General features: G+C 42.2%; 8 protein-coding genes across 9 annotated transcripts; 4 read left to right on the top strand and 4 right to left on the bottom strand.

Annotated features, from left to right (window-relative positions):
* Positions 1-136: 136 nt before the first annotated feature.
* On the bottom strand, positions 137-2,101 carry LOC133850721 (glutathione S-transferase 1-like). 2 transcript variants are annotated; one of them, XM_062286897.1, is made up of 2 exons: positions 838-2,101; positions 137-775 (listed from the first exon to the last, which is right to left on the bottom strand). In XM_062286897.1, the coding sequence occupies exon 1, from the start codon at positions 2,011-2,013 to the stop codon at positions 1,351-1,353; it is 663 nt and encodes a 220-aa protein (XP_062142881.1). In that variant the 5' UTR covers positions 2,014-2,101; the 3' UTR covers positions 137-775; positions 838-1,350. The 2 variants fall into 2 exon arrangements, with proteins under 2 accessions (XP_062142881.1, XP_062142880.1); XM_062286896.1 differs by having other exon boundaries at positions 838-1,335.
* Positions 2,102-2,707: 606 nt separating this feature from the next.
* On the top strand, positions 2,708-4,218 carry LOC133850720 (acyl-coenzyme A thioesterase 9, mitochondrial). The gene is made up of 3 exons (XM_062286894.1): positions 2,708-2,858; positions 2,923-3,162; positions 3,230-4,218. The coding sequence occupies exons 1-3, from the start codon at positions 2,708-2,710 to the stop codon at positions 4,162-4,164; spliced, it is 1,326 nt and encodes a 441-aa protein (XP_062142878.1). The 3' UTR covers positions 4,165-4,218.
* On the bottom strand, positions 2,712-6,377 carry LOC133850719 (mini-chromosome maintenance complex-binding protein). Its single transcript, XM_062286893.1, has 3 exons — positions 5,114-6,377; positions 4,814-5,057; positions 2,712-4,607 (listed from the first exon to the last, which is right to left on the bottom strand). Exons 1-3 carry the CDS (start codon positions 6,277-6,279, stop codon positions 4,224-4,226), a joined length of 1,794 nt encoding a protein of 597 aa, XP_062142877.1. The 5' UTR covers positions 6,280-6,377; the 3' UTR covers positions 2,712-4,223.
* A 117-nt stretch (positions 6,378-6,494) lies between these two features.
* LOC133850723 (uncharacterized) lies at positions 6,495-7,661 on the bottom strand. Its single transcript, XM_062286899.1, has 3 exons — positions 7,186-7,661; positions 6,947-7,120; positions 6,495-6,890 (listed from the first exon to the last, which is right to left on the bottom strand). Exons 1-3 carry the CDS (start codon positions 7,462-7,464, stop codon positions 6,720-6,722), a joined length of 624 nt encoding a protein of 207 aa, XP_062142883.1. The 5' UTR covers positions 7,465-7,661; the 3' UTR covers positions 6,495-6,719.
* Positions 7,662-7,924: 263 nt separating this feature from the next.
* On the top strand, positions 7,925-10,050 carry LOC133850716 (zinc finger BED domain-containing protein 4). The gene is made up of 3 exons (XM_062286882.1): positions 7,925-8,258; positions 8,317-9,273; positions 9,333-10,050. Exons 1-3 carry the CDS (start codon positions 7,938-7,940, stop codon positions 9,933-9,935), a joined length of 1,881 nt encoding a protein of 626 aa, XP_062142866.1. The 5' UTR covers positions 7,925-7,937; the 3' UTR covers positions 9,936-10,050.
* Positions 10,051-10,368: 318 nt separating this feature from the next.
* On the bottom strand, positions 10,369-14,545 carry LOC133850715 (cohesin subunit SA-1). Its single transcript, XM_062286881.1, has 10 exons — positions 14,332-14,545; positions 13,956-14,271; positions 13,729-13,902; positions 13,367-13,666; positions 12,868-13,301; positions 11,971-12,806; positions 11,551-11,909; positions 11,202-11,492; positions 10,601-11,141; positions 10,369-10,528 (listed from the first exon to the last, which is right to left on the bottom strand). The coding sequence occupies exons 1-10, from the start codon at positions 14,406-14,408 to the stop codon at positions 10,467-10,469; spliced, it is 3,390 nt and encodes a 1,129-aa protein (XP_062142865.1). The 5' UTR covers positions 14,409-14,545; the 3' UTR covers positions 10,369-10,466.
* A 120-nt stretch (positions 14,546-14,665) lies between these two features.
* LOC133850717 (YEATS domain-containing protein 4) lies at positions 14,666-15,624 on the top strand. The gene is made up of 2 exons (XM_062286883.1): positions 14,666-15,322; positions 15,387-15,624. The coding sequence occupies exons 1-2, from the start codon at positions 14,794-14,796 to the stop codon at positions 15,542-15,544; spliced, it is 687 nt and encodes a 228-aa protein (XP_062142867.1). The 5' UTR covers positions 14,666-14,793; the 3' UTR covers positions 15,545-15,624.
* Positions 15,625-16,151: 527 nt separating this feature from the next.
* Positions 16,152-19,644, top strand: LOC133845502 (interference hedgehog). Its single transcript, XM_062279977.1, has 3 exons — positions 16,152-16,438; positions 16,530-16,762; positions 16,809-19,644. Exons 1-3 carry the CDS (start codon positions 16,425-16,427, stop codon positions 19,211-19,213), a joined length of 2,652 nt encoding a protein of 883 aa, XP_062135961.1. The 5' UTR covers positions 16,152-16,424; the 3' UTR covers positions 19,214-19,644.
* The last annotated feature ends 1,200 nt before the right edge of the window (positions 19,645-20,844 follow it).

Genomic DNA, 20,844 nt, shown 5'->3' with positions numbered 1-20,844 from the left:
CGCGACAACAGCTGTTTTCATATAGGTTATCGATAATTAGATGTTTTTTGCTTTTGTTTTGATTTCCAAGCTTCAGCTATTGCCTTTTGTGCTGCCCATTCTCAACAATGGGGATGAAAGCAAAACAAATCGTTGATTTGTTGTATTATGATAATTGTAATTTATTTTTAGCTTTCGGTTTGATTCAAGTACTGTTCCCTTTTGTATTTGGCAATAATTTGCATTATTTCAAGTTTAGCATCGATTTTAAAGTCCTCATCGAGTTGATCCAGGTCTTGGGCCACAGTCATACCATAATGATAATAATTAGCTCTGTGTGTATACCTAGAAGATGATTGACCCTCCACCATTGAAGCATCTTTTGCTCTTTTTCTAACAGGCGGTGATGGCAATGTGTGTTCCTCTTCAACATTGTCATTGTCGTTGTCATCTTCTTGCAATATTGATGGATCTTCCGTGGATAATTCATCCAGACAAGGCTCTTCTGTTTTAATGGTAATATTTGCGGGAATTCCTTCTTGGGTTGCCAGTGGATCATCCTCAGAAAAGTCACAACTGCCTTCGCTGGGATTTGTGGCGGAAGCACTGCTACCTTCGGCTTGTCCCAAGGCTTGCGGTCGAGCTGCTGTTCCCAAGGATGAGCTGAGAAAGGATAAAGTTGAGCGAAATTTCCAGGTGGTACTGAAACTATCGGCCTCCGCTCCAATGCGCCGTGATTTGCTCTCCTCAAATAGATAGTATGTCTTCATATTTGTCCATTTCTTTTGTAGTGCCTCTATGATAACATTATGTATTCTTCAATAGAGAATAAATAAATATACTTGTTTTCCAACAAACCCTTTGTAACTGGAGTGGTGGCAAAGAGTCCGCCGTAAGTATTCACTTTCTCGGCTAGTAAGGACCAAAACTTCGCCTTCCTGGACTTAAACGTAAACTGCGGATGGGCATGATCCCAAACAAATGGAGCGGCTTTCACATGTTTGATGACAAAAAAATAAAATCTCATCTGTCCAAACAACTTTGTTACTTTTGTTCATTTCCTTTTCGCTTTCATTCGCTTCTACTGCAAGGTGACCGTAGCTTTTAATGCAAAAATACCGAAAAGTTCCCGCTTTGATTTCAAATATCTTAATGGTCACACTGCTTGCCGCCTAACTGTTTGCCGGCAAACAACACCCTCTCCAAGCTCACAGACAAACATAAACTAAAGCTCTTTGGCTTGTGATCTCATATAACAAGCATTTTATACGTTGATTGATGATGATTGCTACAATAAAAGCTTTGATATAATATATTTCAATAGAGTTTACATTTATTTGCTTTGGCTAATTTTTTTTTTGTTTTCCCCCCTTACAGCTCAACACTCGTCCAAGTGCTGCGCATAAAAGTATTATACTTGGTGGCGCCCACATTGTTGGCTTCCTCGTAGTATGGCAGCTTTTTCAACCGTTCCAACCAAGCGGTAACCTTGGGATACTTGACTGGATCGATGTCCAAAACAGCGGGCACCGATGAAACTGTGGCAACACAACACAAATCAGCAATGCTCAATGCATCGCCAGCAATGTAGAGATTATCCGCCAATAGATCCTCGGTTAGCTGAAGGGCTGCGTGTACATTACGTGTCTTCTCCTTGACGACCACTGTGATGCCGCTTTGCCAAAAAGAGCTGCTTACATTCCACAGTGCTTTGTATAAAACGGCGGCATCGAAGAACAAACGCTGATTAACCACTGTCCGTTTAACTAAATCCTTTGGATATATGGCATCTGTTTTGGCGTATTTCTCGCACAAATATATGCATATGGCATGAGAATCGTGTATGTAGGTTCCATTATCATCCAGTACTGGGACTGTGCCCTGTGGATTCATTTTCAGGTATTCTGGTGTGCGGTTTTGAACTCCCAGTTGCACTTCCTTGTACTCGAAAGGCAACTCCAGTGCCTTGAGTGTGAGCAGGACAGCACGAACTGGCGGGCTCATGTCAATTCCATAGAGAACAATTTTCGACATGTTTTTTTTTGTTTTGTTTGGCTTTTGCCTTGTAAACGAACGTTTGTTGCTAACGTTATAAAATCAACTGAAGCTTCTACTCAGTTTTGCGTAGCTTTTATACGGCGAGAGAACGAGAGATAATCACAATCTGAGTGGAAGCGTTGACAATTTTCGTAAAGCTTTTGAGCGAACATCAAGCTTGCTAACGATGACTATGCACTTCATTATAGCTCAATTCACTCACACTCAACTCTAAACAAACACTAGGAGATCGTAGTAATGATGAGTTTACACTTTTTCCAATTCATTTCATCATGAATGAAACCCCCGGCAAATTGACATGCGGTGTGCAACGATATGCGCCAAAAGTTTAATATTGGGGCACTCACTGTCAACAGCGTCAGATCAAAAAGGAAAATAGATTATTTTGTATTACTAATAAAACTACTGAAAGATTTTGTTATAGGAATCAGAATAAACTTAAGATGATGCAAGAATGAATTTTATGCAGTAAGAATCACATGGTTGTCCCTCTGAATATTTTAGGAATTATAATAAAAAATATGGCCTGTGATCATTTTACAAGGATATTAAATATAAACCTACTTGATATTATGAACTTTCGTCTGTAGCATATTCATTTGGAATTTTCTTTCAAAATTATAAATTGTCTATGTTTTAAAATATCTAACAGCAAGGCCTTTTGCCATCGATGCGCTCAGTTCGTCAAATAACACAATGTCCATCGCAAAGGAATTTGATTTTCTGCTTGAGGACCATTCATCGATCTGCTATAATGTGGCAAGATAAATGCGAGTTTGAGGAATTTCAATCGGGACATTGTTCGGGCACTATTGAAGATAGTAATTCTGCATTGAGCTAACCCCATTTATGGCAATATAAACTCATGCTGTTTCTGTTTTCTAGTTGCGAAAAAAATTCAGAAAAAAATCGGTGTAAAGCCGGGCTATCATACGATTCCAGTGTGTCGCTCAGGATTGTTGAAGTTTCAGCCGAAGCGCGAGGATTTGCCATGTCGTTGCATTAAGGATTCCTTCACCACCGCCGTGGTCCCGATAAGTTCCTTGTCGAAACGAGAGCGCTACATTAATCACTTGGCTCGAGTGCGTGTCGGACGCTTGATGGAGGATCTCGATTTGTTTGCTGGTAAGTTTGCAGACCGTGTTCAAAAAGAGCCAATCACCTTCTATATATTTGAAGGCAATTCTGTCAGTTTGGATATGTCATCGTTATGTGAAGGTGCCAAAGTTGCCACGAGGTGTGCCGCTGCCCTATGTGTTTGTGACACTGCTGGTGGACAAGGTGGATTTCTACAACTTCAATACAGTTGATGCTGACGTCGACATTGAATTTTGTGGTCATGTCTCCTGGGTGGGTCGGAGCTCAATGGAGATTACCATCTATATGCGACAGCAGCAGCGGAACATTACCAAAACCATTCTCATGATGGTTGCCAGAAACGCCACAAACACTGGACCGGCTTCCGTGAATGAGTTGCAACCTTGCAACGAAGCAGAGCAACTCTGCTTTGATGACGCTGTTAAACGGCAAGAACGACGTGGCCGTAAGGCACCAATCCTTCGACCCTCACAGAACGATGAGAAGCTAATGTTTGACATATTTCGTCGTACGAATGGCACAGATATTGTACGGGATGAGCGCATCGAGTTGCCAGAGAATTCTGCCTGGATGTCGCAATCATTTCAGACGACCTTGATACATCCGTTTCCCGACAATCGCAACTCCCAGAACAACATCTTTGGTGGCTACATCATGCGCAACGCTGTCGAAATTAGCTTTATGACCGCCAGCATTTATACACAGTCGCGTCCGTTCATTGAATGCATTATGGATGTTGCATTTTTAAGTCCCATCAAGGTGCATTCGTTCCTCAAGATGACAGCGCATGTCGTCTACACTTTTGAGCAATTCATGCAGATTCTAACAGTGGTGCAGGTCATGGATGCGAACACCTTCGAGGAGGTCACCACCAACACATTTAATATAACGTTTCGGGCGGAACAGAATGTGAAAGAAGTGCTGCCATCCTCATATCAGGAAACATTATGGTACATCAATGGGCGTAACAAGTTTCAAGAGTTTCAACAATTGAAGGCAAAGCGAAATACCAAATCTCTAAAGGTCTAAAAGATGTTTTTTTATTCTAAAGTATAAATATATAAAAATCTGCAGTGAACGTTACTTGTTTAGTTGCGCAACTGTGCACTTGATTTGGGCAGCGATTGCAGACGCTGTCGTCGCTTGGACTCGTATTCGGTGGCCAGGTGCCAGGTCTCTTTATCCAGCGCCACTTTACCACGCGAAATACCGAGCAGACGCGATAGCACCAACAAACCGTGCAGATCATCGGCATTGCTCTTCACATTTGCCTTGCGCATGTCCACAAAATATTGTTGGATCGTTTCCGTGAGCTCCTCGCTGACACTAAACTCACTGGTGCGTGCCAAGGTCAGATAGGAACGAAACTGCTGTAATCGTTGTGGTTGCAAATAGTGTAGAGCCGCCTTCATGGATTCCTCACTCATATCCACGGCCTTGGCATCTGCATTGATGGGTAGCACAAAATCACTCTGAAAGAAAAGCGAATGAATATTACTATAGATAGAAAAGGAGGTGCTTAACGCTAAACGTTAAATCTATCATTTCTATGTAGAAGTACTAACTTAAGGTGCCACAAATTTGTCATTTTCACGGAAAAGGAATTTAAAGGAATTTTTCTTAGGCACAAGGTGTACAAAGTTGGATCTAGGATTAAATATAAAGATGCTCTACTCACCGGCAACATGCTGCGACCCTCGCTAAGCACCAGAACTGGAATGTCAACGTTATAATCGATTTGGTAATACTGAAAATCGCATTTGAGCTGCTGATTGTTGATCAAGTGTGCCAAATGCTGTATGGCTTGGACACCGTTAGCTTCCAGCTTGCCCTGCTGCATGTGCGTCTCGTCGAGAACCAGATGTGTGTGCGGTGCCAGCTGCAGCAGCCCCGATACCAGTTTGTTCGTCTCATAATCCTTTCTGTTTTGATTAAAACATTAAAATTGAATAATACTTAAAATTGCTTTCGTACTTACTTGGGAGCAAAGGCAGCTGAGTTCATGGTGTCCAACGACATGGGAAGATAGTGACTGGCGGGTAGTAACAGCTCCAGCACTTCGTAGAGCTTTCTCGTGTAATCCTTAGGCAGGCAATCCTTGGGTAGATTACAAAGGTTTAGTGCAAATTTGCCAATGCTCTGCATCTCAGAGCGACTGTAAACGGTGGAAATGAGATGCGAGAGCAAATACTCGGCAGCCAGATCGTCCTCAAACAGACACAGCTTGAGCAGCATACGCAGATCCTTGTGCACTGTGTCTGCTTGGACATCAGCCACACTTGGCTGCAGCAAACTACGATCCAGCAGAGGATTCGCATGCGCCAGCGATTTGACACCAAAGGCATGCAGACGTGGTATAAGAAATGGTGATGGATTCTGTGCCTGCAATTCACTCAAGCACTCCATTTGCTGCATGGCTTCCACATCCAGTGTGGCTGCGTCTAGTGCTGGATCCACAGACAAGAAGCCCACAAAATCCATCAACGAGTTCAAAGTGTATTTATCAAAATCCTCATAAACTTTGATCATGCACGCCATGCTCGGACGATCAGGCAGTGGAGAGTTGAGCAGATATTCTGCACCTAGCACTGCGGTGGGGTTTTCAGCGCCACTTACTGTGCTAGGTGATTCCTTGCATTGTCTTTTCTGGCTAGAAAGATCATCTGTGCTGTCAATGTCCATATCTTCCTTCTCATCAAAAGCGCGCTTAATGCCAACTCCAACGCCACCTTCAGGTGTAGTCGTCATCTTTGGTCCACATTCTTTTTCGTGGTCTTTGGCCCAAGCGTTTTGGCCCGGCAGCGAAACCACAAACAACGTTCGCCTCTCGCCATGCACATTGCTTTCGGCGTTGTAGTCGAGTTGCTCCTCTTTGGCCAGGCGCAAACAATCACGATACTTGCCCTGCTGCATTCGCGTGGTGCCGTTCGCCGACTTGATCTCGTAGCGCTCCAAATAGATTTCCGGATCCATCATGTCCTGTACCATGCCACGGAAACGCACTAAACCCAGGTCTTTCAGTTTGTGCAGCGGCGTGTGATTCAACAGTGGTATCGTGTGCCATTTTGCGGGATCTTCTAATAATTGCTTGCACCGGGCAAGATCTTGTGCGGACAATTCATCGGGCGTCTTCGGTAATTCCATATTTGTGACAAAGCAACGCTCAAATAAACAAAATGATAGTTACTCGTACTTCTATCGCGTGCGCGCCAAATCTTCCATGCAATTGATGGTAGTTCATCGATAGACATAGACATAGCTCCAAGGTATCGTTATCGATATGTATCGAGCGAGTGCTAAGCAGGGATGCGATAAAACGGAACGATTTTCAAATTATCTATATCACGTTCAAGTTCGGACGGTCCGATGCCATTCTATTAAAATCCATATCAAATTCAACGAACATATCACAATAGTTACATATAAATTGGAAGGTAGCAAATAGCATCAGCAACTATAGTTTCCACAATCAATAAATCTAATTTGAAATGTATACTCAGTTTAATATTGCCAAGAAATGTTGATTTATTCATGCATAAATTTATTGGAGAGACACCAGATTTTTTTTTTAATTTTTCAACAATTTACCCTTTGATTAACTCCCCTATAATTTCAAGGCACATGGTAGGTTCTCGTATTTTTCCCTCTTTATCAATCGTTTTTAATATAAGTACCGCCTTATGTCGTCCTGTGGGAACAATTGCATTGATATCTATGTTCATATCTAGCGCAAAAGGTTCATGAATAAATTTTACCTAATCAAATGAAAACCAATAATTAATATATTCTCGGTTAATTTAAGATATCTTACACCACGCGAAACGCATTTGTGCTTTATATCCTGCAAGTTGACTACATGCTGCATCCAAAACTTGTACACGTGCTTTCGTACATCAAAAATTTCGGAGCATAAGTCGGTAAATGAGGTACTGTAAAAGGCATTATCCCATTCTCGACGATCATAACGATACATCTTTGCCGAACCCTGTGGAATAATCAGATGAATTCATTATTCAAACCAACACGTTATCTCTATAATAAATAATTTACTATAATATGATCAGTTGGGTTGAAGTTCCAAGTAGATGTCACATTTCCAGACACTAGTATCTTATCCCCAACATCTTTTGTCTGTAGTTCCGAAACATCAAGAAATTCTGTAATATGCTTCACGTTTGATGGTTGATTTGGGCATGCCGTATATATCTCTTCATTTTCAGCAACTAGACGATAGTGTATAGCACTCGCGGTTCCTAGAAGTAGGATCAGTACTTCGAAGAATAATTGACACTTGTTAGGCATTGAATTTTCCATGACTGATATAACCATGAAAATGCTTTCGATATTTATACAGATAAATTAGAGATTATACAATATAATTTATGTTATACGATCTATTACTGATTATTTTTTTAGCATGTCCATGTTGTAGCACGCATGGCTAAACAACTTACTAATTAATATAATTATATATATGTATATATAAGATGCGATAATAAAATAATATACATTTTATCTAATATTTGATTGTGTACATCTTTATATATTATTTTCCCAAAAATTACAACTATAATTACGCTTTTAGTAAAAATGATATGAAAAACAATTGTTGATTACACCAACTTATTTATTAAACATACACTATACGGGATGTGATGTGATTTCTATCTACATTTGCGTTCTTCTCAATATTGCGGCAAGAAACATTTCTTTTACATTTTGGACGAAAGCACGAGCTGATTTAGAATCGTGTAAAGTACCAGTAATTTTAAAATCAACCAATCAAGCTAAGTGGCAACACTATGTCATCGTTGTCGATATACATTTATATATATAGATATTTCGAGCGGGCTACGCAGAGCTGCGACAAAGCGGATGTAAGGCGGAACAGCAAAAGAAGTCGCGTTTGGAATTTTTTCGATAAAGAAAGTGAAACTGTAGCAAAGTATTGTCTCTGTCAAAAGAACTTTTCAAGAAAAGGTCGAGGTACAACCTGTCTGCGCAACCATTTAAAAAGCAAGCATCCTGCTGAATTTCAAACGTTGAACAAAACAGACTTGACTTACAAAGCGAAAACGGAAATGAGTGGCAGCAAGTCATCTCGCTCGCACTTGGGGTTACAGGTAGGCACAGCATTTCCAGTACTTGGCGCGCAATAAAATGTTCATTTCCTTCATTTAGAATGCAGATCCATTGGGAGGCTTCAATGCATTTGATAAGTCGTTGGTACAAATGCTAATAAAAGATCTGTCTTTTAATATGATTGAAGGTGTTGGTTTTTCGGATTTAATGAAAGTATTACGTCCACGCTATGCATTGAGACCCATTAACTATTATGTGAATATAATCTGTCAAGATGTCTATCAGCGTATGCACTCGCACCTGATGCAGCAGCTTTCTACGTTGGATTCGCTCACACTCGTCACAAGTCTGTACAGTGACAGCGGACAAGGATTACTAACCTTGAGCGGCTATGGCATTTCCAGTGACTTCCAGGCGCGGCTATTTCGTTTGAAATGCGAGCCAATGGATGAGGAATTCATGACAGACGTTTCCAGTAATGTTTGCAAAATTATTGACAACACTGTTACAGAACTTCAGCTGCCCAAAGATAAGATAAATTTCATCATAAAGAATGAAGGAACTTGCGTCCCAGATTCCCGAATCGTATGCAGCACTTCCCTATTGAAGATGTGCGTTAAAAGTACACTCGATGCTAATGAGCAACTCCAGCAATTGGATGCGAAATGTATGCAAATAGTTAAATACTTTCAGCAATCCACAATTGCTTACAATCACTTAAAATGCATTCATGAAGACCGTTTAAATCGGGCTGAGATTCCTCCGATCTTCGATGATGAAGAGCTTTCCCCGAAATGGAACTCGATATTTTTATTAAAAGCCAGTTTACTGCAAGTCAAAGATGCCCTCACTATTTATGCCGAGGAAAACAATAATGACATGATTAAGATTTATCCAGATGAATGGGAGAATATTGAGTTATGCAATCGAGTGATACAGCCCATAGAGGAAGTCATAGAAATTTGGAGTAAATCGACGGCATCTTCGGTTATACCATTAGTCGCCGCTGTGAAGGATTCCCTTCGGAACGATATCCACAATTACGCTTCATCAATGGCAAGTTATTTTAATAATAATTTATATATTCTTGTCTAACAATTCGTTTTTGGTTTTAGACTATTTGCTCTTTTGCCGGCAAATTGTTGGAGGAACTCGAGAACAAATGCATCCCGTTGACCCGGGACATCAAATATCTAATGGCCACGTATTTGGATCCACGCTATAAGCAAGCATTCTTTAACCAAGAAGAGGTACAGCTTGTGACCGATGAAATGCTAACGCAACTGAGCCGCATTCAGAATCAAGGTCGGCAGCATCCAGCAAAGAGTAATGTAAATTCATCTAATGTCAATGCGGATGTAAAAACCGATTCGAAGATTAATTCATTTCTCGACAATATGCTTGCATTGGGCAACAATAACCTGGAGGCGCAATATCAGTTCAAAAACCTATTATTTTTGTACAACTCGGAGGCAAGATTAGATCGTCAGAGTGATCCAATTATCTGGTGGCAATCCAATCCGAAATACGCTCTTCTATTTCCCATAGTTCGCAAGTATATCACCATTCCAGCTGCATGTGACTACAGCGAACAGTTGTTCAGTGAATCCACTAATTTTTTAAGTGACTGGTTATCTTGGGATATGGATCTGAGCTACGAGAATGTCTGTAAGATCTTATTTACTAAAGCAAATTTTGGAATTCTGGATAACGAATAAGTTAGGGTATTAGGTATTAGTTCAAGAATGAATATTTTATCCAGCTCAAATATTATTTGTTAAAACTTTAAATCACACAGAATTATATTCTTATTGAAATATTGAATATTTTAAATATGTTTAGTTTATGTTAGTGCGAATCAGTGAATATTTCATTCATTTAAAAAATCTTTTCTCGGCACGATCGATTTAAAATTTTGTTTTATAATTTAAGCCAATTGAAAGCGATAACAAAGTTATGCAAGCAGCTTTAATATAACTAAAAAATGCTTAAAAATAATGAAAAATAAAGCTTGCCCCCGAAAATGATGCTGTATATAAATAGCTGTATAGTATCATAAGTTATGATTGCCATTAAATGAAGATTAATAAAAGTTACATATTGGATATAAACGTTTTCGATAACTATTTCTAATATAAAAAACTTGATTGATTTAAATCAACGTTGAAATCAGTTTAATAACTACATTTTATTCTTAAATCTCTGTGTGTACTGTACAAGTGTGTGTGATTGATTCCTATTCGAGGAGCTTAGCCTCTATAGTCAGGATCATTATGTTCTTCATCATCGTCCTCCTCTTCGTCATCCTCATCTAAAAAAAAATAAATTTTTAAAATTTCTCAATTGTAAGTTCAGTAGTTTAGTCAAATAATTTGCTGCTTACCGTGATCTCTTCGCTTTCGTGTGTATGCGCGACGTGTGGCCACCGGCGCCTGGTCAGTTTCGCCGTGGAGCAGCGAATTGCGATAGAGCACAAGTGGTTGCCACTCCTCGGCACGACTCGAGGGCATTCCCGGTGGTATGACCTTGTCGAGAAATGCCATAATAACTTTTTTATCTTGTTTCAACAGCTTGTAGTTGAACTCGTTGAGCACTTCGAGGAACAGCAGACGAGTGGGAGCACGCACTGGATCGTCAGGTTGCTTTTTGGCTGCAAAATAAATGCCGGCACGATGAATGGCCGCAACAGATTCGCGATTTTTGAGTGCATCGAAGCCAAAAGTGAGAGCAAAACGTTTTGCCAATTCCTTGAGATCGATAAACTCCTGTGAGCTTTTCGATACGGGGCCGTCATCACTCTGTTCCAGCAGACTCTTGAACACCGTGATGAGACTCAAGAGTAGTGTCATCGCAAAGTTAACCTTATTGATTTCACGCGCCTTTCCCAACGTTGCTTTGATAATGTCACCATACTCATTATAGCACTACAAAACGAAATGACATAATTAAATAAAATCAACAAATACTTAAAGTTATTTGCAAACCTTGACATAGTACTTAAATATGCTGGCCGCTCGCATTGTGGGTATAATGTTGTAAACGACCAGCTTGCAATAGCAGGCGAGAAAGTTTCGCTTCTTGTGCAGCTCTTCGATGCGTGTCTCGTCCTGGGCCACGACCTGCTTTAAAGAGAACACATAGTGCTGCACGAAATTGTCAAGTATAAGATGCTCGTCCATTCGCGACTTGTATTCCAAGCTGCGTATGTGCTCGCTTTCGCTGCGTGCCAATTGATCCGAGTAGATGATCAGCAGATCGCAAATGGATTGATAGGCCTGTCAAGGAAAAAGTTTATAAATATATATACAATTGTTTTATCAACTCATTACATACAGCCTCTTGGATTTGCACTGTGGGCCCGTCGCGAGTTAGCTCAAAACAGGCGGCCATAAAGTTGTCCAAATTGCTGCGCAGCTCGCCAACAACTTCGGCCACATTCAGCGCCTCACAATCGTTCTCTACGTAGTAGAGACCCCAGCTGATCGAGAAGTAACAGGCCTCAATGCAATAGGCCAACGCCTCATTGGGCAGACAACGTTCAACGTTGTCCTTGCACTGTGCTTCCTCAACGTCACGGAATAGCGACTTGAACAGATCCCACGGATTCAAGTTGTGCGATGAATACAAAATTGAGAGTACTTTCAGAGTTATGGTTATGTTGTAGATGTCATCCTCATTTGGTGTTTCTTCGCCTGCCAAAGGAATAAAAGTTAGCGCATTGGCACAGAAATCTTGTGTCATAAAGGGACTTACCTAAGATCAGATTGCGCCACTCCACAATAGTGTCTTTGTATTTGTTGACCGCACTCTCGATGATATTGGAACGCGCAATGTTACAGCGTGTGTAGGTGGCGCTGCCCTCGGCACAAAGGCACTCCAGCGTCTTGGCGCAAGTCTCGAGCACTTCGCGACCAGTGTGCATACACATCACCTGACTTATCTTGTCGAGCAGCGCCTGTAGATTGCCCTCCTGTCGATTTGTTGTATAGAGATTGAGATCAAAGTATTGCGGCACTGCCAACAGATTGGCCAGTTTCTCGCTATCCGCTTGATACTTTTCCAACAGCGCTGGCAACGTCACAATGAAATGCTCCGTCAGCTTAACTTTTTCATCCTGTATGGCTTTGAGTTCCTTGGAGCTAAGTGTGAACTTGCGGTTGCTTGCACGTCCCACTGGCACTTCTCCCGAGGCAGATTGTTTAACGCTGCTCACCATAATCTCAATGAGTGTGGATTCCTGTTTATTGTCCAGCACTTCCTCATTGGGACCGGGCTCTTCGAGCAGCAGATCCGTCATACACTCCCAATCGCGCACCATCTCATTGCTGTCGATAAAAGAATCCACCAAATAAGCGCCATGCTCGTGCAGTTCTGATTCAATAAAGAATTGCACAAGATCGCGAATCAATGGTGTATTGGGCAATCTGAGTTTGCCGCGTTTTGTTTTCGTTTCTTCCATGTCGGCGGTTAAATGGAATAATCGCACGTTGAGAAACTCGGCAGCTGCCTGGGCAACGCCGCGATGTGATGAGTAGACCAGCTCGTAAACGATTTCACAATCCTTGTCGGCCAATATCTCTGGATGAATTCTACAAAAAAATTACATTTCCATTATTATCTATCAATATTATTTCTATAACTTGGACTCACTTTAAGATGCTAATAACCAGCTTGACGGCATGGACGGACACCTCGAACTCCTTGTCCAGCGTCATGGCCACAATGCGATCCTTGAACTTCGAAGTGAAAAGCTCCAATTTGCCTTTGAGCTCCTCTTTGTCGTAGAGCGGCAGCAGTGATTGCAAACAACGCAGACGCACTTCGCCAATTTTATCGTGCAACGTCCAACCAATGTACTTGAGATAGGAATCATCAAGAAAGTTTTGCGGATAGTTCTCCATCCAGATGCCAATCTCTGCCATGCAAATGGCACGAATATCAGGCAGCGTGTCGCGGTAGCGATGCACAAACACCGACTTGAACATGTACGTTAACATGCTCTTTATCTCATCCATATTTTCCTCCAGCTCCGATCGCTTTGTCATTAGCGAGTCCAAGCGATCCGATGCACGTCGATCACGTGACTGCAAAAATAAATTGACATTAAATGCAGCTCAAAAAGAAAGCTGTAAATATGTGTCTCTTTTACCTTGACGCGCTCGGCTTCAAATTGTTTGGCGGCATTTTCGAAATTATTCGAGACAAGTAGAGCGACATCCACCAAAGCAGTCATTAGCTTCATGGCTGCCAATGTGGCTGTGTGACGAAAAGCGCGCACTTGAGAATCGGATAAACCAGTTAAGAGCGAGATAACATTGTCCATCAAGAATTGATCGTAGATAATGGAGTACTGGCATTGCTTGACAAGCGTTTGCACGAAGTCACAAAAGTTATTCTTGAATTTCTTCCATTGTGTGCCTGTCATAATCAAAGGATACTCGCCGCTTTCCTGTACAAATACATCGCTTTAGCTAGTGAGTTTCATTTGTTTTTAAGATTATTAGTGGTTACCTCATCAAACTCCTCTGTCATGCGACGAATGATAGCCGTGTGATCCACAGGATATTGTATATCCTCGGAGATTTTGCCTTTGCAGCCGCTGGCATTGATAAAGAACTGCATCAAGGCGACCAGCGCCGTCTCCCGATTCGCTTTGTACTGCTCAATCCATTGGTCCACAATGCTCTACATATTAAATTTTTAATTAAATCTGACATAGGGAGAAAGACTTGACTTACCGCAATGGGATTCTTGGAGTGCCGCACTATGTAGTATAAACTATTTTCGTCTGTGGTGATTTCACGCTCATTGTCAATGCGCTCGTGATGCGCCTTCTCCACAGGCTCCTTGCGCGGCCGCTCAATGCGTTCCTTGCGTTCTGCTGGCGGCTTACGAGTCTGGGGCGTCTTGCGTTTACGTGAAACGGGCGCAAAGAATTCATCCTCATCGTCATCGATGATGGGCGGCTTATCACGTACTCCTCCTCGAGCACGCAGCCTAGTCATGCGCTTTGTTGGACTGTCAGCATCCGAAGCGCTTTCATTTAATGCATCGCTTTCATAAAAATTTGAAGTTTAGTAAATGTAAATAATTTCTAATTGGTCTTCTTCTTACCTATGCAATTCTTCATATTCTGGGGCCGGAGGTGGATCATCCATACGAATGCGCTTTCCACCGCGGCGCGCCATCATGTTGTTCTGTCAACAACTGTGTTTATCAATATATTTAAACACTTTTCACTGCTGTTTAGCAATTATTTACTAATTTTTTCTCTTTTGCGCCAGATTTTTTTATTGACGCGGAGGCGTCTAGGAAATTATCAACCAGGGATGACAACATAAAAGTCGATATATCGTCGATATATAAAAGTACAGCTCGTATTATCGAATAATCTATTATATATCGAAAATACATCCCTATACGAAAATATCGCGGCGAATGAGATGCCGATATATCAATATCATATCAACATCCCTGCTGCCTGTGGACATCGTGAATCAAAACAAACGCTAAACAAACAAAAATTATTCAAAGAAACAAATAATAATACAATATTTCATTGCAAAATAAACAATTATGACTGAATTTAACGCTGAAGCGGGTGGTCGTCTCAAAGGCGTGACCATTGTGAAGCCCATTGTGTACGGCAACATTGCGCGCTCTTTCGGCAAAAAGCGGGAGGAAGACGGACATACACATCAATGGAAAGTGTATCTAAAGCCGTACTATAATGAGGATATGTCCATATATGTAAAGAAGGTACACTTTAAACTGCACGAGAGCTATGCAAACCCGAATCGCATTGTGGTTAAGCCGCCCTATGAAATCACTGAGACTGGCTGGGGTGAATTCGAAGTGGTCATCAAGATTTACTTCAACGACCAGTCAGAGAGGCCTGTTACATGCTATCACATTTTGAAGCTCTTTCAATCACCTGTTGTGGACGGTGAACTGACATCTTCCTCCACCACCATGGATACGAAAAAAGGCCTGGTTTCAGAGTCATACGAGGAAATCGTTTTTCAAGAGCCTACACAGATAATGCAACATTATTTGATGCTGTCGGAACAGAGTGCCAATGGATTGCTTAACCACGATACGGATTGTAAGTCATATGCATAAAGTATTTACCTAATAAAAATGAGTTCTTATACATTTTATAATTTCAGTTGAGGAAAAGAAGAGTAAAACATTGGATAACATTGTAAATGTTAAGCAAAAGGTTAAAGGCGAGATTGTTACGCTGAAAGATAAACTGAAATTGGCCCGCGAAACTATTGTTAAGTTCAAAGCAGAGCTGGCTAAAGTGCAAAAGCCGCCAGCTTAGTGCATCAAACTTAAATAGCATTTTAACTAATGTTAGTTCTAAGTACGATTAATAAATTAGATTGTATAAAAAATTGGAAACCATTTTGTTTTATTGATTCACATCTAAATTTGATTAATTGCAGATATAGGGGTCTAAATTTATTAAATTGCTCATTGTCAAAGAAAAGTATAAAATAATTAATGCTAATGGCAGTTACATTTAATAGCCATGATTTAGTTTTATATTTATAGTCCTTAAAATACATATTATATATACTTTCTTCCAAAGTAATATTAATTTAGCGTAAGCGCCAAATGCACTTGTTGAATTACAACAAAGTGCAAATGCTGGTTTTCATTTCTTTTATTGGTTGACAAGTAACTCAAAATAGTTCAACTAAATAAATTATTTACAATAAATAGAAAATAAATATTTGCATATTAGAGATCCTTTTTTCTAGGGATAATGTTTCCTTTAAGGTAAGCGTCAAAATCACTTGCTGAGTTTCAGCTGGGTGCACACACACATGCAACGCTGCTATACTACAAATGAAATGCAAGCAGCGCGAACTAGTAGTTAGTGAACCAGATGGCTGGTGGACAAGTGAACGAACCAGTTGAACACTTGAACTGGCGTCGCAGTCGCAACTCACAGCATCCGAATATCGCTGTTGAATTAATATAAAATGCTGTTGTTTATTTGTTTTTCGTAAATGTTGCTCGTTAAGTGCGCATCAGTTGTAAACGTTAAATGGCAAACACGCTGATAATGAGCGCGCAATCAGCGATAAAGCAATAACAATTTAAATATACTGTGGAACTGCGCAAACGCAAACGCGCGAGAGAAAGACAAAAAAAAAAAAAAACAAAAATAATTAAAAACCTAGTATAGAAAACGCATGCGAAGAATCAGGTAAGCAAAATGCGTACACATATTTTATATATTTAACATTCGGCAAAGCTGTGGCATTGTGTATATTGAATATATCACAAAATTATTGCAGCCCCCAAATGAGACGCTTGCTGTCGACGTCGCTGCCGCTGCTGCTGCTGACGTCGTTGCTTGCAGCAATTCCGGTTTTGCAGGCCGCCGCCTCCTCTTCGTCCTCTTCGCCAGGCGTGAGCATTGTGCGCGCACCCGAATCCACTGTGGCGCCGTTGGGCGACGAGGTTGTCTTGGTATGCGAGACCAGTTTGCCGCCGGACCGTTTCGAATGGAGCTTCGTCTCCAGCGCCAGCTCCCAACTCCATCTCCTCGTCCTCCACTTCACACACGCGTCGAGTGAAATACCTCAAGACAAAGTCGCATTACAATAACACCATTAGCCACGACAACGACATCTCCAGGCTGCGTCTCCAAGTGCGAGCTGAAACCCTTGGTGAATATCGCTGTATCGCCTGGTTTGGTCCTGTGGCTGTCACCTCGACTGCTGCACGCTTGGAACTGGCCAGCATTAGCAATGCCACCAGCAATGCAGCGCAATGGCAACTGCCCGCGGGCAATACGCTGATCTGGCATTGCGGTCAAGTGGTGTCCAATCCGCCGCCCAGCTGGAGTTTCTATCACAACGGACTGCAGATACAAACGGAGGGGACCAATGGAACGCTGTTGATAGCCGACGTCTCCACGGCCAACAGCGGCAGCTACAGCTGTGTGGCCACCAACACGGCGTCTGGAGTGCGCGTTACGTTGCCGGGTCGCCTGGAATTACAGGTTACGAGGCGCGATGCTTTGCCTCCGTCGGCGCCGCATTTGTTGGCGGGACAAAGACAGCACAGCAAGCTGATAGCACGTGCTGGCGAAACGCTGATCTTGCTGTGTGCCGGCATCAGTAATCCGCCACCTAAAGCTGTCTGGAGTAGACCTGATGCACCAAGTGCGCTGCACAATAATCGCACACAAACGCTGGCGCTTGGTTTACAAATCCGTCACCTGCAGCCACAAGATGCAGGCAGCTACATTTGTTTTCTAGACAATGGCCAGCGCCCGGCTGTGGAGCATAGCATGCAGCTGGAAGTGCAGCAGGCGCCACTCATTGTGCTGCCGCCGAGCGCCAATCTGACCAACGAGGGTGAACGCATGCAACTGGAATGTGTGGCCAGTGGCATGCCCAAGCCACAGATCTATTGGCTCCTCAATGGCGAGAGCAGCGCCAATGATGTGGAGGCAGAACTGCAGCCAAATGGCACGTTGCTAATCCACAGCGTAGAGAAGCGTCACGCGGGCTATGTTCAGTGCTTTGCACGCAACGCTCTGGGCGAGCACAGCGCTGGCACGCTGCTCCAGGTGAATCCCAAACAGATAGCGTCGGGTAGCGAGCAACAGCAGACACAACATCAGCAACAGCAGGGCGGCAATCGTCATGGCCATGGACATGGACGCAAGCAGAAGCAAGAAATGGTGCCGCCCTCGGCGCCAAATGTGACGCGACTTTCCGATGAATCGGTGATGCTGCGTTGGCAGGTGCAGCGCAACGGAGGATTGCCCATACAATTCTTCAAGGTGCAGTATCGCATGCTGCCCGAGAACAATGGCAGCGGCAACAAGCGCAAGAGCTGGCACACGACCAACGACAACATTACCTATGGCAAGGATCGTCAAGGTGGCAAGAACTTTACGTCATCCGTAGTGGGACTAAAAGCAGATCGTAGCTATCGCTTTCGCATCATGGCCGTCTACTCCAACAACGATAACAAGGAGAGCAATACGTCAAGCAAGTTCTTTCTGCAGCGTGGCGCTGCCTTGGCCCCGTTGCCAGTGCCCGATCTTCTGGAGATTGTGGAGTACTCACAAACCGCAGTGGTGCTGCACTGGCGCTTGGATAGCTCGGCCGATGAGCAGCTAATATCCGGTTACTATGCCTACTATCGTCCCTCGTCGTCGGCCGGCGAATACTTAAAGGCCACCATCGATGGTGCCGCATCGCGCAGCTTTCAGATTGGCGCCTTGGAACCCGGCACCATTTATGAATTCAAGCTGCAATCGTTTAGTGCTGTAGCTGCTTCCGAGTTTAGTGCCTTGAAGCAGGGACGCACTCAACGACCACGCACAACAACGACTGCTCAACCAACGCTGCACAACAGCCTGGACACGACGACGCCCAGTCACAATGACACGTTCCGCATGAATCCATTGTTAACAGGCACAATTGGTGGCGGAGCTGCGCTGCTGCTGCTGTTGCTCTTCGCATGTTTGTGTCTCTGTCGGCGACGTAGCTCACGCAACAATCAGCAGCAGCAGCATAAGCCGCGTCTCGCCGAGCTGCGAGAGGATTTTGTGCCGTTGAGCGCTTGTTCGCCGAATAAACCGCGCAATCGTCACATTCACATCACACTCAATCCGCTGGCACAGCAGCAGCAACAACAGCAGCAAACGCTTGATGAGAAGGATGCACAGGATCTGGGCCAGGACATGGGCTATTTTCAGCGACCCACGGAGACAATGGGCTTCAATGGACTTGGACGCATGTCGTCCAACTCTTTGCGACGCTCACAGCGCACGCTGGAACGTGCAGCAGCCTCCGGTGGCAACAATAATCATCTTAATCAGCCGACAGACAATTCGGCAGACAGCCCGCGTTTGCAGTCGTCGGGCAACAAGCCGGGTCGTGTCATAATGAAGCGAACACGTCTGTCGAGTCGCTCGGAGAATCTCTCGTCTGGTAGCTTGAACAGCGTTGGCGTCTAGCAGTCTTTTAGTGATCTTTAGCCTATATATATTATAAACGATGTATGCTCTACACTCCTCTACCTCCGGTAGTGGCCTTATTTGGGCTACAAAGGTTTCGAGTAGCTTCCTGATTCGAATTCGAATTTCTACCTCTGATTTTAAACCTTTAAACTTTTGCGCGAAAAAATGACACGAGTTTGTACTTATGTATACAAATTGCAACATAGCACCTAAGTACTTAATTAGCTTATATGTATTACCTACTTATACTATATAGAGAGGATAACATTAGCCCTCTCATGTGCATTTCTTTTTAACTATAGTTTTTAGTAATAACAAATACGACTCGTAATTATACTCGTAGTTTAGTCTTCCATCTGTCGACTCAAGTCGCAATTCTGTACTGATTAGCTTCTTAGTTTTGTAATGACAATAAATTTTTTGCTAACTTTCCGACAAATTGTTGTTGTTCCAGCGGAAGCAATTAAGTGTCGAAGAACAAACTGTGAGCGCTTTGAACTCTTCCAAGAAGACCATTTAGATCGCAATCTATTTGAACTTCTGTTATTTCTTGCATCGTCCGCATCAAACATAAATCTAATTTCGCTGTTAGACAAATCTTTTGAAAAGCCGCACCCTTTGATCGTAGCTCTGCCTTGTACTAAATAACAACGCCTGTTACTGCTATTTGTTAAACAACAATTTAGTTGATGTGCGATATTCAAATCCAAGCGATCGATGACCGATAGTTTTTCTTGACTAAGAGCATCTGGCAACATTGGCATAGTCTGTGGCTAGTTCTGAACTACAATTGAAATATATTTTTATAGGAACAACGGATTTAGCGAGCTGTTTAATGAACGCGCCTTGTTCTGGATTTATCCAAAAATAATTCTGTATTTTGGCATATTTCAGCAAATTTTAATGAATATCAAGTTTTTTTTTTTGTCTTTTTCAATAAAATGTCCTGCATAAATTTGGTTGTTTTCAAAATGCAATAACGGTGATGCATCGATAGTATCATCGATGTTTCTCACTTCCATTATAACAGCATTGTGATACCATACTTATTGAAAAAGTACCAGAAGTGATATTTATGGTATTTTTCGAGCTTCAAATTGCAGCCACTTACCAAATTTTGCTTTTGGAAAAATGCCGTTACTTGTTTTTTGATTTATTTTTCAAAAGTAGATTTATTATAACCGCAAATTCAAACTGTGACAGGGGTATATCCAAAAACGCAAAAAAAAAAAACCGCGCGTTTAGATTTTTCGAAAAATACAAAACAAGCTTTATAAAATGGCGCGCCTTTTCTCACACACGGATTGGAAACTGCCATTTCCATGGAAGTGTAACCAGTTGACAAATATCTGGATTTTTCTGTTGTAGTATATTTTTGAAATTACTTCTTGCCTCACCGGGATACAGGTATTAAGAGAAAAAGGTGTCATTTTTAAAGCTCCCAAAAATATAAATCCTGAATTAATTATCTTTAAAGAATAATTATTATTATTTTTCCAAAAACCATCGATATATGTCGAAAATCGATGTTTTGAAAATTTATAAACACATCGATGCATCGATAGTCCCATCTAGTCAGCTGTCAAACCACCTAATAATTGGGTCGTACCAAAATTTCTAATAGTAAT

The sequence above is a fragment of the Drosophila sulfurigaster genome, chromosome 2L, assembly GCF_023558435.1.
Source record: "Drosophila sulfurigaster albostrigata strain 15112-1811.04 chromosome 2L, ASM2355843v2, whole genome shotgun sequence".
NCBI classification, from domain to species: Eukaryota; Metazoa; Arthropoda; class Insecta; order Diptera; family Drosophilidae; genus Drosophila; species Drosophila sulfurigaster.
Note: the sequence above shows the minus strand (reverse complement) of the source record. Positions and strands in the feature narration are given on the sequence as shown.